General features: G+C 37.3%; 1 protein-coding gene across 8 annotated transcripts in view; it reads right to left on the bottom strand.

The window, feature by feature from the left end:
- The window catches only part of RAB3IL1 (RAB3A interacting protein like 1), a 606,739-nt gene that overhangs the window by 211,073 nt on the left and 375,511 nt on the right, over window positions 1-20,155 (bottom strand). For all 8 annotated transcript variants that reach the window (XM_044067439.1, XM_044067437.1, XM_044067441.1 and 5 more), the window contains one exon: window positions 1,210-1,425. In XM_044067439.1, coding sequence (XP_043923374.1) covers window positions 1,210-1,425 — 216 coding nt within the window. The remainder of the gene's footprint in view (window positions 1-1,209; window positions 1,426-20,155) is intronic.

The following is a 20,155-nucleotide window of genomic DNA, read 5'->3' as shown; positions in this document are numbered from 1 at the left end:
TACAAACAAAAAAAAATAGGCATGCAAATACTAGGTTAGCTGCTCTGGTGTGTAATATTATGCCTAGTTAATTTCCAACCCAGAGGTGAGAACCAAACCTTGTTCCCTGCGTTTATAAAGTTAACACCTTAACCATTACGCTAACCACCCCTAACTTAAATTTTTCCCCTGACTGAAAGTTGATACAGCATGTCTGTTCAGGAAGCTATATGTATCTGATATTACAGCCACACACAGAAGTTCCCCACGGTGAAGACTGAACCTCCTATTTATCTAGTTACGCAATCTAGAGAGGACAGTATTAGTCAGCTGTCACAGGAGAAGTCAACACACTATCAAAGTATGCAAAATATGACTGTACTGACTGCAAGAATGCAAAACTGCATATTGCCCTCCTCCTCTCTCTTTATTGTAAAATAAAAGTTAAGTCTTACTTTTAAATGGGCATATAGAAACAATTCTCTTGTTTGCACAACTCAGTGTAGAAAACATGTAGAATCAGTTCTGTTATAATGCACTGTACAAGAACTGGACTTGCTTATAATGAATTTTTTCTTGCACCATACTAATTGCTCCTTCTAATGCCAATACACTGCAACTTATTACTATGTACTTTCCACATTCTCTCATATTTTGTAATTCTCTAATTTGTACTCTTGCAGCTTCTATCATTGTATTTGTATTATTCTGGAGCTTTTCTAACCAGGACTCCATTGAAAATGGGCTCCTGGTGGCCGAATGGACAATCCTGGCCAACAAACTGCAAATAAATAAATTAATTAAAATAAATAAATAAAGTCAAAGCACACCATCTGTCATCATCAGTTATTAAAACTACTAAAACATCACAGTTAATATCTGATTATAAGACAATGAACTGTATACTAAGCTAAGCAGGAGCTTCCATTACAGAAACCCTTGTCTGACATGAGTTAAACAGAGGCATGGGTCAAATCACTATTATTACAAGAGGCTTATTGTTAAAATGTAGATGTGCAGGTTGTATTCTACATCACTTATTAAAGTGCTAGGTGATTCACTATAAGCTTCATTTTAAACCAGTCCCACAGATAACATATTTTTCTTTTCATTCAGGCTGCATACATGCATGCTACAGTGAACTATGTTCAAAATGAACAGGATGCAACCTTTACTGAAGATTAAGCAATATTCCAACAAGTCAATGATGGTGGACACTGGTAAACTCACCTCTTTGCTTTCCTTGCTGACCGGCTGGACCTGTGGGGCTGGAGGGGCTGGTGTGACAATGGCACTGCTGGTACTCTTGTTGCGAGAGTGGCCCTTCTTAAAGACAACTTTGGATGGGCTCTGAAGCTGGGGGTGTAACTCACGATTTGGAGAAGAAGGAGTTGAGGTAATCACCAGGGTTTTTAGTGCTGTAACCTCAGCCTGAAGCATGTCAATCTAAGACATAAAAGATGGTTATGGAAAGGAGAGAAATTAGAACGTTATCCTAAAATGTGAGTCCCATTAAACAGTACTTGTGTACCGTAAACACCAAACTCTTTAATTCTTATTAAGGCTGTATCATAATTCTTCCATGTAGCAGTTAACTGAAGTGCATATTTTAAATTTACAATACAATGGTGACTTATATGACAATGTCCTTGGTATTCAGAATTTGAACTATATGCACATTTTAACAGCATTTTGAACATAACTTACGAAAAGAATATCACTGTATATAAGATGTTCTTAATTTTTTTTCTAATGCTGGAAAAAAGGTTTAACTGACAGTAAATGTTCATAATACTGTACCTGCACCATCTTAAAAAATATACAACATAAGGTTATTTAAGTAGTAGAAAGTAAAATTGAGTCCAAATATAACTTTATATATATAAATATATAGATATATATATATATATATATATATATATATATATATTTATATATATAAATATATATATATATATATATATATATATATATATAAATATAAATATAAATATATATATATATATATATATATATATGTATGTTTGGGTCTACCTGATAACGCTGAAAGCTGGAAATGCTGACGATGAGAACACTGACACCGGAAGATCGACAATGGAAATGACCGACAGTTGAAAATCCCGACCCTGACAATACCGACATGTCAAATTAGCGCTAGTGTGTAAGTATGTGGTAGTGACGGACTTTAGGGTTAGGGTGCGTGTAAGGTAAGTGTGCGATAGTGACGGACTTTAGGGTTAGGGGCAGATTAAGTGAGTTAGGGTTAGGGAGTGGGTCAGGTGAGAGTGCGATAGTGACAGACTTTAGGGTTAGGGGTGGGTTAAGTGAGTTAGGGTTAGGGCGCGGGTTAGGTGAGTGTGTGATAGTGACGGACCTTAGGGTTAGGGTTTGGGTTAAGGTTTGTGCATAGATAGTTGTGTTTGTAAGGTTTAGTGTAGGTTTGTAAGGTTTTTGGTGTGCTTGTGTTGTGTGTGTGCTTTTTGGACAGGGGATTTGTTTTGTTTGTTGACTGTCGGGATTGTGGTTTTTCGGGCATGTGAAGTTTCGTGTTTTTGAACTTTCGGTTTTGTGGTGTCGGTGATTTCGTTGTTAGTGTTTTTGCATGTCGGTGTTTTCAGGTAGACCCATATATATATATATATATATATATATATATATAGATATATATATATATATATATATATATATATAGATATATATATATATATATATATATATATATATGTATACACGCACACATTGTTGCCTCACAGCAAGAGGTTCTCCTGTTCGATTCTCGGCTGGAGTGCGGGGAGTGCCTTCTGTGTGGAGTCTGCATGTCCTCCCCGTGGTTGGGTCGGCGTTCGAAAGACATGCGCAAAATGGGCGTGCCTTCGTTGAAGGTTGGACATCGAGTTGGCACCTCGGCGTTCATGAAAATCTACTGCCAATCATTAGCGGACCAGAGTTCCGCTGTGGCGACCCCTAACCGGGAAAAGCCGAAAGACAAACAACAACCTACTCCAAAACATTTGACATCTGAAAAAAATACACTCACAGTTTAAAAAAATGGAAATTTACTCTGTTGTTGATAAATGTTGTTGATAAAATTTGAAGATTATTCAATTTTTTCTACAGAAGAAATTGATACGCGTCCCTATCAACAGTATTTGTCTCATCAGTTCTGCCCCAGCAAGAGCACCAATTCATGTCTCAAAAAAGATTAAAGCAGATAATCCATTCCAACAAATTGAAGCATCAACATTTACCTTTCAGCTTCTTAACAATAGTTATTGTCCATCTCAGAGATATAAGCTACATATTAAATCCTCCCTATAATCCATCAGAAATTAGGGTGACAATGTCTGTCCTTTAAAGCACCCAACTTTCATCCAAACAATAGGAGAGAAAAGTTTTAATAAACAGTTCCAGCCAACTGAAAAAAAAGTCCCAGCAGAACTCTTAAAAATTACCATCTTCCCCAAAATTTAAGAAAAAATTATGAGCACCAATAGCATTCCTATAGCTACAACTGCTTCATAGGCAAAGATTAAAAGTTATACTAGTATGAAATAGAAAAACAAACCTTACAAAAACTAACTGCAACTATGTCTTCACACAAGTAAAGATCCCAAATTACTGTGGAAAAATGCAAATATGCATAATTTGAAATACGCATATAGAAACATGTAGAATCAGTTCTATTATAATGCACTATACTACATGTGAATCATAAATACCATGACTTGTTACATAACCTGAATGTTCTAAAACTTTACAGAATGTGCATGCTTCTGTACGATAACCACACAATGTAGTCTAGTGCCTTAGTCTGTGGTAGGATTGCATTTCTGGCAGTATTTTGAATTCTGCTAAAGGATTTGTGTTTGAGTACTTTTTATAGCTGTATATACTATGCTTTATGTTTCATTACAGTGATCTTCTGTTTAGATTGCTACTCTTTTTGCCCTACATCTCACGGAGACATTAAACTGAAAGTTTCTGAAATTCTAACCATAGGACTGCAGCTCCACTTTGACATTTTCTCCAACCCTTCCACCCTTTTCTTGTCTGTGTTTTTTAAAGGCTCTGCATCTGGCTTTTGCCCCTTTATGATAATTTGACTTTTAAAGTCCCCCTCCCCTCTTTCATTGCTGTTGTCTGTTGTGAAACTTAAGTAATTTCCCAACAACTGTTTTCTATATATCCATAAGTGCCCACCAAACAAACCAGTATTGCACTTGAGTAAACCTCCCTTACTACAAATTGTCTCCTGCTTATTTTCCTGGAGCTTCCATTTGCTTGGTGCCCTTGGGGTCCTGAGTTAACTCTGCTCCATCCTAGGCAGATAAAAGATTTGTTTTATTGGTCTGCACACTTCAGTTAACTGTTTAGATTGCTACTACTTCATTTTTGCTTTATTTGCTGACTTTACCTTTAAATCATTGTAAAGGTGCCAAATAATTGAAATTGCCTTGTCAAGGTATTTTAAGTTGTTTTGTTGTAGCATTAAACTCATAAGCAATCTTTCTTAGTGTCATTACATCAAGATGTTAGCAGTGCCCTGTGCAGATAGTTTACTTTCTTGGCATCCGTATCTACAAACCTTCCCTTAGAACTGAAACCTGTAACTTAGTATGGCTAAAACAAAGCCACTGCACAGAGACAAGCTTAGAGCAGCTAATTTGCACATTAAATAGCACTACTATCAGATCTTAGCACAATCTAACCTAGTCTAGTGCCAAACCCCAGAGACCACCCAAGGAGACCTTTGTAAAAGCCCAGTCCACAACCTAGAGTAGCTCACCCAAATGCATGTCCAGATAACATGGATATGCAGTTTCTAAATGTCTTCATAGCGAGCATGGTAGATATGGGCATCCTTACACAATGTAGCAATTGTCTAATGCCCATAGACAATCACTTAAGTCTTAAAGAAACAAACACAGTATGCAAGAGATGTAAATACACAATTTCACTGCAGGCAAAAATCTTACATACAAACAAGGTTGTCAAAAAAGCACACATTACATCCACTGCAGACACATAGACCAACCTATGCTGTGGCACTAAATCACCCCAACCTCAAAGATCTCCTAAGCCTGTAAACTGCAATGTCTGTCCTCAGCAATCTGTAAAACACTCACCAAAAGAAACACCAAACATATGCCAATACCCAGTGTGAGCAAGGAGAACATAATGAAAACTTCATACCCTACAAGCTGCCCTTACATACAGACATCTGTGCCATTACCAAGACATGCTTTAAATCTACAGAAAGTACTCCGGCAGTGCAAGGCTTCAATGTCTGCCACACATTTAAACCATCAGCTGCACAGACAAAGACAAAACATGGAGGAGTCTTAACTTATGTTGCCAATAAGCATAACTCTATTTTGGTCAGACAGGATGATGCCCTGGAATTTATTCACTTGCAAATCATTATAAAGTCTCATATCATACCTACTAGCACACCCCCAACTATTAAAAGGGAGCAGGTCCTGGCAGTGCTCACTAAGATCAAAAGCACAGCCTCGATAGGCCCTGACAATATCCAGGGATGCCTACTAAATAGCTTGAAACATAAGCTATCAGGACCACTTGAGTCACTTTTCAACTGTAGGCTTAAGACTGGCTTTGTACTATGAGAGACTGCAATGGTCATTCCACTTCACAAGAGTGGAACATCAACAGACCCCAGAAACTACAGACTTATTAGTCTGACTAGTCTAATATGCAAAACCATAGAACGAATTATCATGGATATGATCAACACAGACATAAGCAACCTTCACATTAATGGACTTCTTTGAGAAGGTCAGCAAGGCAACAGATAATGGTAAAATGGTCACATGCCTCTCAACTGTCAAGATTTTCGGCTCATATTTCTGGTCTGTTCATCATAAAATGTGTGGTTTTCAGGCAAATCACAGGGAAGATCTGAAGAAGAATGAAGTCACTAAATAATGACATACATTTGAGTTTCAGACTTCAAATCCATGAGAAAATGTATGTCAAAACAAACCCTGTACTCTAGCAACGTTCTAAGTATATAAGAGCAATATTTAAAACATGTCCCTATTTTTGGTCCTTTGCCCCCCCCCCCCATGTTGTGAGGCTTTTTCCCGATTTCTTTCGCCGTGAGGTATTACTGTTTACCTGGACCTGGATAAGGCATTCGATACAATACCCTACTCGCATATAGTTGAAGACCTCACTAAACTGGGCATAAACCCCGACACAACTCACAAGATTGCTAGCTGGCTCACAAATAGGACACAGGAAGGCAGCATTGGTGACATCACCGTCACTAAGAGACCAGTCATCAGCAGGGTACCATGCTTGGACTACTTTTATTTGGCATCTACTTCTCAGAGTTAAAAGTTAATGTCTAGGGCCTTTGGCTGACCAAGTTTGGAGATGAACTGCAAATTGGAAGCTATCATAGATTCCCTCATGACACAAGCATCTTACAAGCGTGTCTAACACAAACAAATGATTGTGCAGATGTCACTGACTAAAACTCAATGCCAAGAAATGCATTACAGTGCCTTTTGGGAAAAATGTCACCCAGGTTAATTGTTTCATTGTTAAAACACCACTAAGGGCCGGCCTGATAGTCAGGGATCTGGGAACATTTGTAGACTGTAATCTGGCTATTAACCATAAGGTGACCAAGGTAGTACAAAAAACATTCTATGTTGTCCAACTTATAAGTAAGGGCATGGCATCCATTTCCAAGGATGTCATAGTGCCACTTTATTTGGTCCTTATCAGACCCATCAATGAGTATAAATACCCCCTTCAGCATGTGCCTGACAGACATCTGCAACAGCAGGAACACCCACAAAGGTTTTTTTTACCAGAAGAATCCTGGGGATAAACACATTGTCTTATATGGTTCAACTTAAAGCTGTGTCTCTATACTGTCTCCTACAGGTTACCAAGATGCAATCTATGCCTGGCATACAAGGCATCCATGGATCCAGTTCTTATAAGCCTTTTGCGCATCTGAAAATGAACAGCAGCAGAACCACTAAATCCAAGGATTTAAATTTTGCTTGTGACATAAATAAGACATGTTGGTGAGACAAATATGTGTCTCACAGGATCTACATGCTGTGGAACAGGATCTCCCTCCATGTCAAAAAAGAGGACATTCCTAACCCTATTTAAGTGTAACTTTGACCAATGGATGGAAAATCGAAAATTCATCCCAGGTCTGGACTCAATGTCTATGAAAAGACAGAGAGAGACAGACAGACTGTAATGCCGAAACTAACATATAACCTCTAAAAACCTCATAATTAACATAAATCCCTCCTAATAAACACCAATGATACAATTGGGGTGGATTGCACGTCTAGGCTTATAAAGGCACTGGTGGTCTTTATCACTGTATATACATATGAACCTAAGTATGTGTACATGTTTAATTAAACATCTGTAGTAATCAGCTGGATAAAATAAATGCATATAATCCAGACAACAGTACGCTAGTCTTACTTATAATGTATACTACATGTTCTGTACCGATTTATATTATACATTTTATGTGCATGGGTTACTGCTACATGGTTATCACATAAATAAATAAAAATGATTTCATTAGTCAACTATTTAGGGAAGAAGCATAAACACTTTTGGTGGTTTGTCCCACCATGGAAATAGTCAGTGTTTGCTGTTTAAGAGGCAATTCATATAGGATGATAACAACCATAGCTCTCAACTTCTTAGAGCAAGAATTCTTAACAAAGTCATACATAATGGGGGACAAAGGACTGAAAATTGGGGCGGTTTTAAATGTAATCAATGTGCTGGAATACTCACCAATGACACTGGTGAGGAACATTCACTTGGAACAAAAATAGATGCACACAGTATTTCCAAGTGCAGCTCTCTGCATCAAGCACAATTTCCCTTAACAGCACACAAGGAACACACTCATTCTGGGTGCTGGGTTCCCCTGTGTGTCTCTCTCTCTCTCTTCAGGCCCCCAAGAAAGACCCCCCCCCACTGGCAAAGATGAAAAGTTGAATCCTCAGCCGAGCATCCAAAACTTCTGTGAAACCAGTGCTCTGTGCTCCAAGCAGCTGACACACACACACACACACACACACACACACACACACACACACACACACACACACACACTCTGAGATTGGATTTGCATACGCACAAACCTGGGAAAAGCTGTCACAGATTGACTTACTCTGCTACAATTTGCCCAGAATATAAGACAGTTACTGTCACCAGACACTGCGAAAACAGCTACTCTAAAGTTCTGACAAGGGCACCCAATTATACTGAGTAAAATTAACACTAATAAAAACGTGACTGTAGACCAAACAGCAAGGCTTTCAGGAGTGGTCACAATGTCACCAAATAAATATAAGTACTCTCAAAGGTTAAAATATTCTTTAAAGGACCAGTCAAAATGAAAAGTTTATATATATATATTTAATAATAAATAATAAAACAACATGAAATATTAAATATCTATTTACAATAAACACCAGAGTTTCAATCACAAGACATATTAAAAATAACACAGATGAATAGATTCACACAGATACAGAAAAACAGTAGTTAAATAATTTCACTATGTTTTCCTGACTGATCTAAAAAAAATACTATTCTCTGGTTACTCACTAAAGCAAGGCAAGATGAAGTGGGTGATTGATCCTTCTAGTCAGGTTTCAAAAACAGACTGCTCTGAGACTTCCATCTCATCTAGTATTAAAACATTATTACAGTGCTGGATTACAGAATTACATCACATACATCTGGTCATCAGACTTCTGGTTACCATACTACTCCCCTTTACTAGAAACTTAACCAGAATCTCACTCATGTATGTTACCATATACCAGATAGAGCTTTACTAAGATGTGTTATAGCATCTGGAAGCCATAACACCATTTTAACCCTTCCACAGTAGCAGTACCTTCTGTTAAAATATTAATTAAAAGAGTTACAATACAGTCTGACATACAAGTGCATTTATTTTCTGTTCAGCAGGACCCACTTTTGGTACACTTTTTAACACAAGCAATTTACAAATACATTTTCAACACAATTGCCTGTACAAATATGTTTGATATACAAATGACAGATCATTCTTTACAAAACACCAGCTAGGTAAACTGACATATGTTACACATCCATTGACCTACTTCTCCTGGCATAGCTGGCAATATCTCACATTGTCACAAACTTAAAAAGTTAATAAAACTTAAACTTAAAAAAGTTAATAAAATAGCAGGTTTTGTATTAGCACAAATCTTTTTTTTTTTAAAACAAGTTTATTATTTTTAACATACAAAATAAATATCATAACAATCTTTTACAAGCAGTTAAAATATAAATAGTTATAACATTTGATAAAACAACCAAAGTATTTACAGAGACTTCCACTACAAATCAAATCAATTAATTAAACTGTAATGTCTTACTAATGAAATTAAGACTTTTTTAACAGATTTTGTAAAGTATCCCATATAGTATAGTAAGACGTTTTTCTAGTGGTTCTTGACTTTATTGTCATTAGTTCCATATGACACACTTCAGTCATAACATTTTTAAATTCATTAAATGAAGGAGGAGTATCTGAAATCCAATTTCTGGTTATTATTTTTCTAGCCACTGCTAGAATAGACCATAATAAGGGAAGCTTAACTTTTTTAACACTTTTAGGAATAGGGGTGTTAAATAATATAAGTGATTTAGAGACTATGAAATTATCTGTGAAAAGAGCCTGCAAAAAATCATTGATTAACATCCAATATTCCTTCAATTTTATACAGTCATAAAACATATGTGCCCAATCAGCATTTATTTCTACATTACATCTCTTACATATGTTGTCTTTATTGTTTATTTTATTCATCAGCACAAATCTTCTGAAGGATATAAAGTTGTCTGAAACTCAAGTGTCTATTGTTATTTTCTTACCTCAATCTTCAATTGCTTCTTTGCCATGGATTTGCCAGAAAACCACAATTGTATGAAAAATGGATGCAAAGTATAAGGCAAAAATCTGGACATTCTGTAAAAATCCATCCAGTTGAGAGGTATGGTAACAACAGTGATGGCAGTAAGAGGAATGATAGTTTCTATAGAGTCATAAAGCTGTGCTCCGGGTGTGAGAAGCAAAGCATCTTTTATTGTGGTTAAATGGGAAGCAGAGCATTACTAGTAAGATTTTGCTGATTTGTTCTTTAAAAAACTATTAGGCTGTATAGAATCCAGTAATAGTACTGCTGGAGTGTGTTGAGTTCATGGTGCTAGCAATCTGAACTCACAAAAAGGTTAACAAAATAAGCTCAAATAAGTAATAATGCTTTCAGGCTAGAAATGTTATGGCAACTGTGATGACAGAGGAAGTCTTCTGAAGCTAGCGAGGGATATCAGAATCAATGACAGACTCATCGCAATCAGAATAGTGTAAAGATAGGCTCTATGTCTCACAGCAAGGACTGCCCCCTGTTTTAGAAAGAACTAGTAGTCCACTGACTGGCCAAAAAGAGCCATAAAGATGAAAGTGTGGACTACTGAGGGTAAGAAAGAACTTATGTGTTGTCATTATTATGCAAGAAGACCAGAATTTCTGGAAAGATGATGTACAAAAATATAAAGAGAGAAATTAGAGGAAAGAAAAAATACTTGCACAAGAAAAATATCAACAGTTTCAAATGCAAATTTGTGTTCATTAACACAACAGATTCATGAAAAACATTATATAGACCAAGAAACCTTGAGCTGTTTGGAAAAAGAAGTGACTGAGGAAGTGTAAAAATATGACGAACATCATCTAGAGATTTTTGAAAGGCATAAAAAAGAAACTTGAACAGGGAAAGAAGATCTAATATGGTGTAATATTTATGCAAAGTAGAAAGCCAAACTGATCAATACAAAAAAAGCAGCTCCACAAATATTCAAAAAGAAATACAGGTAAAGGCACCCAGATATGGAAAATTTCACCATACAAAAAATAAGATCACAAAGAGGGAATGTAGAACAGAAGATTAACAAAGTAGAAGTTAAACAAATAGAAACTGAAGTTATGGAATACCTGCGAAGTGAAGGATTTGGTGTAGGAGGTCTTACACAGTATGATGCAACAAGGAGTCCCCCAAGTAAGGAGAACAGGAGGAGTGGGAGACATCTGAAGAAGAAATATGCACATGGGAAAGAAAAAGATTGAATATGGTGCAATATTTATGCAAAGGAGAAAGCAAACTAATCAATACAAAAAAAATCAACACCAAAAATATTTGAAGAAAAATACAGGCACAGGCATCTGAATATGGAAAATTTTACAATACAAAAAAGAAGAAAACAAAGGGGTAAAGCAGGAAAGAGGTTTGCAATGGATAAGTTAAAGAATCAGAAACTGAAGTTATGGATTACCTGCAAAGTGAAGGATTTAGTGTAGAAAATCAAACTCTAGCAACATCACACCATGATAGAACAAAGAGTCCACACATTAAGGAAAAACCTGTGGAGCTGGAAGCATCTGATCAATTGCCATATGAAGATACTTTGGAGCCTTTGGTAGAAAAACAGTAAAAAAAGTTTAATTGGATTTGCACAGCAAGGAAAGGAACAGGAAACTGTGGCAACTCTGACACAGTCAATGTTTTGGAGTGATAGGCCAGTGAGTTCCCATATGAAAGAGCAATGGATGACACAGCATGAAGCTGAAGAGAATATGACATTGTTCTGGAACTTTCTATAGACTGCCTGCAGAAAATGGAGAGGCCCATAATTTATAAGAAAATGATCTAAGGGAAGACTTGCTTGATTTAATGGAGATGGATAGACATAGTAAGATCACTGAAAGAAATAGATTACAGAAAATAAGACCTAAATTGTTAGAAATTTGACAAAGCAAATGAGTACAGTAATTAAGATGTTCATAGAAATTTACATAACATAAGGTAATAGGATATATTACTGTTCAGCTAAATTAATAACATATAAAGTCTTACCACAAAAGCACAAGACAGTAAGGAAGGGAAGGGGAGAAATCAAATGCCATCATTCAAGTATTGAATAGAGAAAAAAATAAAGCAATTAAGACAAGAAGTGTCACTGTCAGAAGAGCACAGAAGAGGGAATAGAACAAAAATACTCAGAAAGATAGATGTGATAAAAGTAACGCACAGTATCAGAACAGCCCAGGATATATCATATACTATTGCTGGTATTTCGGCTTTTCTCGGTTAGGGGTTGCGCAGCAGTATTCCGGTCCGCTAATGATTGGCAGTGGATTTTTACTGGGCCGAGTTGCCAGCCCGACACCCAACCTTCAAAGAAGGTACACCCATTCACGCACGCACCTACCTGCATATCTTTAAATGTCACTCGACCATGGGGAAGACATGCAGACTCCACACAGAAGGCGCTCCAGCTGAGAATTGAACCGGAGAACCTCTTGCTGTGAGGCGACAATGCTAACCACTGCACCACCACCCACAGGCAGAAAAACTTAGAAAATATACAGATAAATATAAAGGAAAAGTACAAAAATAAGCAATTTATTGGTGACCCAAAAATGTTTTATGGAGAATTTGGAAACAAGGCAAAATGAATGGAACCATCACCAAAAAATAGAAGAAATAAGACACATTTTGGAGAAATATCTATGAAGATCCTGTGGAACATAAAGATGCTAAATGGATAGAAGAAGTAAAAGAAAGAGAAGATGTTCTAAGGTACAGGATATGAAATGGGATGAAGTAACGGCCAGAGAAATGGAAACAAAATTAAGAAAAGCTCCTAAGTGGAAAATACCAGGTCCATATGCAGTGACTAACGTCTGGCTGAAAGTATTAACATCTTTATATGAAGAACTATGGTTAGTAACAGGAAAGAAATACTCCACTTTAAGAATGAGCTGCAAAATATCCTAAAAACTATAGACCAATAACTTGCCTTGCGATGATGTATAAACTATACACTGGAACAGATGTTAAGAGACTTTATAGTCATTTAGAAAAAACTCAATTATGGCAATAGAACAAAGGGTAACAAAAGAAAGTCACATGAGACAAAGGATCATTTGTTTTTAAATAAAGTCATAATGGAGAATTGTAAAAAAGGGAAGAATCTAAGTATGGCATGGCTAGACTACAAAAAAAGTTGACGGTATTCCTCATCCATGGATAAAAGAGTGCTTATAAATGTATGAGACATACCCTGCATTGATCAAGTACAGTACAGTGACCATGAAACAGTGACTACCTACTTTTCAGCTTAGTCATGATAAAGACAAACTATTATCCCAGAGATAAAAATTCAAAGGAGGATATTCCATGGTGACTCTGTCAGTGCTGGTATTTTGTCTTAGTCTTAACCCATTAAGCTGTCTGCTTAACAGATTAGGTCATGGTTACAATTTGGATCCCAGAAAACAACAAAGTGGAAAGACTTCCCATCTTCTTTTTGTAGATGATTTAAAACAGTGTAGTTCATCAGATGAGGAACTGAAAGCACAAACTTACTAAAGACCGCAAAAACAACAAAACAACTTAAACCAAGTAAACAAAAATACTACCATACAAACATATATACATAGACCACTGAGAAATATGTTAGTAGTATAGTTTACAATTATGTGATTTTTTTTGTATTATTTTCAATATACAGATTTGTTGATACTGGTGCTTGTTTTTTTAAATGCAAGTTGATTAAGTAAGTTAATTGCTCATCCAATCAGACTTTTTAAGTAGAGTACTTAAAGTGGTTGCTTGTCATTTGGTTTTATTCTGATGAAGTCTTGTACATTTCGGATGAAAGTGCTTAATAAAAGTACATTTAGTGGTTCCAGCCTCAGATTTGGTGCTGGTCATGTTTTTGTTTACTTAATTTAAACTGAAAGTGCAAGTGGTCAAAACTTTCTCAGATGATATAAGAACACCATCTGATTTTAATAAATGTGCAAAAGCAACATTTAAAGCAGGCAAGCTGCAGCACCAAGAAAGACATCAGTCTGGGACAGGAATGTGATATAAAGAAAGACTATAAATATTTGGGAATTGATGAAGGGTTACAATAAAACATGAAGAAATGTGAATAAAATTTGGTTAAGGAATATTTTAGAAGACTAAAATTAATACTGAAAACAGCCCTGACATCTAGGAGCAAAGTCCGAACTATAAACCAACTTGCTCTTCCTGTACTTACAATTTTGGGGTGATTGGCCCCAAAAGGTATTGGATCAGTCGAAGAGGAAAACAAGAAAAATGCTTCATGTTTATCAAATGATTTATAAATATCAGTGTATACCAAAATTATATATCCCCTGTTCTGAAGAATGTATCGGCCTCCTCAAAATTGATTACATGTATAGCTTTGCAAATGTAGTACTGCATACATATCTACTGATCTTACAAGATCCAAACATAGTGAAAGTTTTAAAACATAAGGAGAACGAGTCTAAGATAACGTCCCTGCTTAGTTTAGCAGAAGAATGTCTGTGTCAAGTGGGAATGGAAATCAAACCAGAAGTAGATAAAAATCAGGTAACAACTGAATGTGGCAAAAAAACGAAAGACATAATATAAGGTGAAGGATCAGATAAGATGATAAGAAATGTGGAAAATGCACAAATATAGATGCAAGTAGAGAAAACTCCTGGAACAACCTCATGTTGATCAGGATCTGACCTAGGAATGGCTAAAGAAAGGTGAATTTAAACCAACAGACTGAATTACGTACACATTGATTTATAAAGTTCATTGAACATGGCAGAGAAACAAACAATTGCAGGTTTTGTAAAACAGAATTGGAAACAGTTGCACATCTTGATGCTGGTTGTGATACATTAATGGCAGAAGCCCTGTATACTGATAGGCATAATAATGTGGCAAGACTGTTGCAATGGGGATTGTGCAAACATTATAATTCTGAAGTAGCTGGGAAGCATTGGAAACAGAAGCCACAAAGCACTATAGAAAATGATAAAGTTTATATTACATGGGATGACCCATTACAAACCATTCAAAAAACTAGAGTTGACAAAACCAGATACAGTAGTCAATGAAAAGAAGACAAAAGTAGCATTGATCATTGAAATGGCTACACCCATTGATTACAGTGTCTTAAGTACAGAGAGGCACAAAGTCATAAAATACCAGGATTTGCAGGCAGAAATGAGGGAATTGTGGAAGAAGGATACCCACACAGTTCCAGTAGTAGTGAGAGCAATGAGTCTTATGAAAAAAAAATTATAGTTGTATTTAGACATGTTATTGATACCTGTAACACTGAATTACAGAATGAATCAGTTTTGGGCACATTGTGGGTGCTGCGAAGACAACATTTGACTAACATCAAAGATTAAAACAATACTAATTTCATAAACTTTAATCATACTTTGACTAAGGAATGGGATCCATTCCCATCATGTTATTAGAAACCCAAAAGACTTGGATAAATTAAACCAAGGCTATGAAGATGAGGAAAAGAGGCCATTCAGGCAGAGGCTGCAGGGTCTCCTAGAGAAAGCAGAACAAAATGAGTTGGTGTCGATAATAGGTTACCTGAATGCTCCTATAAGGACAGCAGAACAGAATATGAGGACTACATGGGCCCATGTGTCTGGGCAACTGGAATAATGGAGCAGAGGCCATTCTAGACTACTGCCTGCCAAATGGCTTAAAAGGTGGTCAACACATGGTTCGCCAAGACGGTCACAAGATCACATATAAGACAGGTTCGTTTTCAACTCAGACGGACTTCCCTCTAGTAAGGAAAGGGCAATGGGGTAAAATCACAGACTGCACCATCATGCCCAGTGAAACATTCAGCCCACAGTACAAATTATTGGTTACCACAACCATATCTGCAAGCACTGGTCAGAGAAAGCTTTAAGGACAACAGACACTACACTGAAGTCCTAGACACTGTCTGGTGTGAAAACAAAGGAGTTGAAGGAAACACTCAGGCTCTTAACAATGCAAGAAGAAGAGGAAGTAGGAAGAAAAACAAGAATAGCTACATCTCAAAACAGCATATATGAAGATAACAGAACAGATATGTGGCAGAGAGAGGGGGGGTGGAAATAAGTTACATAAGGAACGCTGGTGGAGGAATGAAGAAGTCCAGGAAGTTATCAAAGACTGAAGGAGTACAAGAAGAAGTGAAAGACAGAAAAGATGGAACAGGCCAAAAAGGAATACTGGTTGGCTAAGAAAGAGGTAGTTTGAATGGTAAAGAACAAAGCATCTGAGGGTCTCTACTAGCTTCTGGAAAGTAACTCAGTGAATGACACAAAAGAAACTCTGTCAGGTTGTAAGGCAAAGAGAGAAAGATAAGGATAATCATCAGATGCCTTCTATAAGGGATACTGGAACAATCCACTCACCAGTCCAGAGCTAATCAAGGGTAGATGGAAGGACTACTGCAAGAAGTTTCTGAATGAAACCACACACACACACACACACACACACACACACACACACACACACACACACACACATAACACACAAGCTGTGTTGTCCCATGCACAACCTAGAAAGAAAGAAGATGAAAATCTACCCTAAAATAGTTAAGAACTGTACCAAGGAAAATGAAGTCAGGAAAAGTAGTAAGTTCAGGTGGGAAGTCATTGCAGATATGATCATGATGGTGAATAAATGGCTCCTAAGGGTGCTCATCCCAATATGGAGGGAAAGGCACATCTCAGATGACTGGAGAAAAATCAGTTTAGTGCTACAGCAAGAGCAAAGGGGATAATCACAACTGCAGGCGAGCACAGAGATATCAAACTCCTATGACACTGTGTGAATGTGCTTGAGAGTGTGACTGATAAATGAATATGCAGAACAGTACAAAATAAGATGGGGGGGGTGATTAGTTTGGGTCAGTTGCACTGCATCCTAACCTGAATCCAGTGTTTGCAATGAGTCAGACAGTGGAGAAGAAGTTGGAGATGATGAAAAAGTCCAAATGGACATTCCTAGACTTGGATAAAGCATATGAGAGTTTCCCATGAAAGCTGATTTGGGCATTCCTGCAATGGTTCAAAGTTCTTGAAACACTGGTAGGATTAGTGCAGGCTTTGTAAAAAGACCCAATGACACATGTAGGTGCAGTGCTAGACTCAAAGAAAATTGGTGTGTATCAGGGTTCACCTCTGAGCCCCCACTTTATCATAGTGGTGATGGACTACAATAGAAAACAGGTCTGAGAGGCAGATCAACCAGGCCGCTACATGAAGAAAATATAGAACTACAGGCAAACTCTGAAAAGGGACTTCAGCAAGTGATAGTGAATTGGAATGCAAAATTAAATGCACATGAAAATGAACTCAGTGCAGACAAGACAGTGGTTATGACAGCCAATGGGTGAAATCAGAAGAAGCTGAAAATTGAGACAGAAGAGAAAATAGTGGAGCAGGTTAACAGTTTAAAGTAGGTGAGAGGTGTGTGTATGGAGAAGGGAAATCAGAATGGGGATGTCAAGGGTAGAAATGGAATTTTTACAGCCAACTGGCACAAAGTGTTGGGTTAAATATGTAGCACAAGAATGCCAAAGAAACTGAGGAATAAGTTGTACAAAACTGCAATCTGCACTTTTGTATGGCACAGAAACCAAAACAGCTAAGGAAGTCTGAGGTCATGAAGATGAGCTGTCTGAAATGGGTAGTATGATTATGGTTGTCTGGTCAAATGTGCAGGACATCAGAAGATAATTGAGAAAATAAGATTTGCGAGAAACAGGAAGAAGCCAATAGGAAATGAGGATGTCCAGCCAAGAGATGGAAGGACTGTATGATAGAAGACCTTCAACAATCACGCATGAATGTCAAAAAAAGGTAGGAGTGAGTCTGAATCAAAAGGGGTGGCAACAGTTGACAAACACCCCACCCCATGTAGAAATGGGAGAAACGGGGTGATGATGATGACATAATATAGCTGCAATCAGAGTGTGAGGCATGGCATAGAATAGTATGTAGATGTGGAAACAGTTGATATAACACCCCTTCCCCGTGTAAAAATGGGAAAAAGGGGATTGATGATGCCTACACACACACACACACACACACACACACACACACACACACACACACACACACATTCTTAAATGTACCTACTCCACAACTGTATCTCATCTGAGAAGGGAAGCAAACTTCACAGAAAAGTTTTTTTTTTGATATAATGAAATCTGATTAAATGGACCACTCCCCTTAAAATGCCTTGCTCAGAAACTGAGGTAATGTGTGTCAGTACCTCTTTCTAGCAAGGCAAACAAACAGTTATTTTAATCTGAATCTATTCATACCCGGTTCTCTCGTACTTCCTTTTACAATTCAAATTCTATTTAGATTATATCTCAAGAAGAAATACTGTAAATTTTCTAAGCTCTAATTCTCAGACTGGTTAACACTACAATGTGCATCCCTCTCCCCTCAGTTTTCTTACTTCTAAACATGATACATTCAGCTAACATTCATAACCAAAGGATGGCTCAGAAAATGCCCTGAATCCACTCATAAGACCTTTGAATACAGCACCATGTTAATATGTTTTCTGCTAGACCCTATAACTAATGAATAACTAAATCTGACACCTCCTGGAGCAATCTTGCTGTCTTCACTACCTACTTTAAATATTTTCTATATACATAAACCTCATTTAGCCTGTTATGAAATTTACAGCAAAAATCTGTAACTACAATAAAGTTTTCCAAATAAGTAAAATACATTCAACTTCTTTCAACACATCCACTCAAATGTTTACTTGAAGGCCTCTGTACTGTAATCATCCACATTTGTTTCTAAGTCTTTATCATGACATTGTATATCATTTCCCATGGATTACCAACCACATAAACCATAAGAATATCTCAACTACTATACCTTAATCTAAGCAAAAGACTGAAATAACATTCCACAACACCACTATAGCTCAGCCTCATTCTTCACCACCATTTTCTAAAAAATCTCATAAATCTGGCTTTGAGCCATTTATCTGAATCAGACACACATGTATCCTTTTCTTTATCATTATACTGTTAATATTCCAAATGAGGAATATTACCATATTTCAGCTTTTTCCTAAAGATGAATCTCTTTCCTTACCCTTTGAAATAACCTCTTAACAAACTAAGTTCATGGCTTTAGAGGTTTTGTGAACAAGTTTGAGATCAGTCTGCCCCTAAGGAGCTTTGTGCTCTAGATCCCAGGGTGGGACTATAGTCATCCAGTTTTGTCTTGAAGATATAAGTTGATGGGCTGAGCTTAACTGAGAACAGGTATTGATTCCAATTTTCTTGGGTGGCAAAAGCCAGGGTACCTTTTTGGTTGGGCTTGTATAGGCCCCAGGGCCGATAGCCTAGTACGTACCTATGAACCATATGCAAAGGAGTCTTTTGGGATATGAAGTTGCAGCGTTTCATGGTATGGTCAACTTGAATTTTTACTGAGGCCAAGTGTCTTTGTATGTTCAGATCACAAGGTGGGATTTCTAAACAAAAGGTTTCAAATAGTAAGGGTTCATTTTGTGCTGTGCATGTCAGGCATAGGTCTCACCTAAGAAAGCGATAAGATACAGAACAGAGAGTGCAGTCGTAGTTTCCTTGTGAGGAATCTTTGTACCCTCTGCACTTGCACAACATGGTATGTGATTGGGTTACATAACAGGTTATAGTATTCTATAACTGGTCTTTTAAAGCTGCGCACAGAGGTCAGTTACCTTCCTGGCATGGCTGTCAGCTCTACAGAGTATCAGGTGAGCCAGTACCACAGTATAAAGGAATGAAGCCCCCATCTATGGCCCAGACAACTCATGTTTGGGTGCTTGATGGTGTTCGCAGGGATGCACATACTCATCCGGGGGGGGGGGAGAGCTGAAGGTAGGGTGGAACAGCATGAGAATAGGCAAAGTCCTTCAGAGGAGGGGGTGGAATTGGAGACAGTGTCATGTATACAGGCTTATGGCTCACCAAACTATAATTTGGTGGTAGACTTCATTAGATAATGTACTTACAGAGGCAAATAGCACATCCCCCATTCCAGGGGCATGGTTAGAGACTTACATCAAAATTATCTTACTGCCAGGATACTAGTAAGAGCACAAATGCCCTGATGTCTGCCTGGATGAGGGCCTTTCTAGGTGGCTCTTGCCATTGTGGATTTGTGTACTCCTCACTGCTATGAAATGAACAAATAAACATGCGTGTAATAAGG

This window comes from Protopterus annectens, chromosome 3.part1, assembly GCF_019279795.1.
Source record: "Protopterus annectens isolate FY-2018-M chromosome 3.part1, PAN1.0, whole genome shotgun sequence".
Taxonomy (NCBI): Eukaryota; Metazoa; Chordata; order Ceratodontiformes; family Protopteridae; genus Protopterus; species Protopterus annectens.
This window is presented reverse-complemented; position numbering and strand designations above follow the sequence as displayed.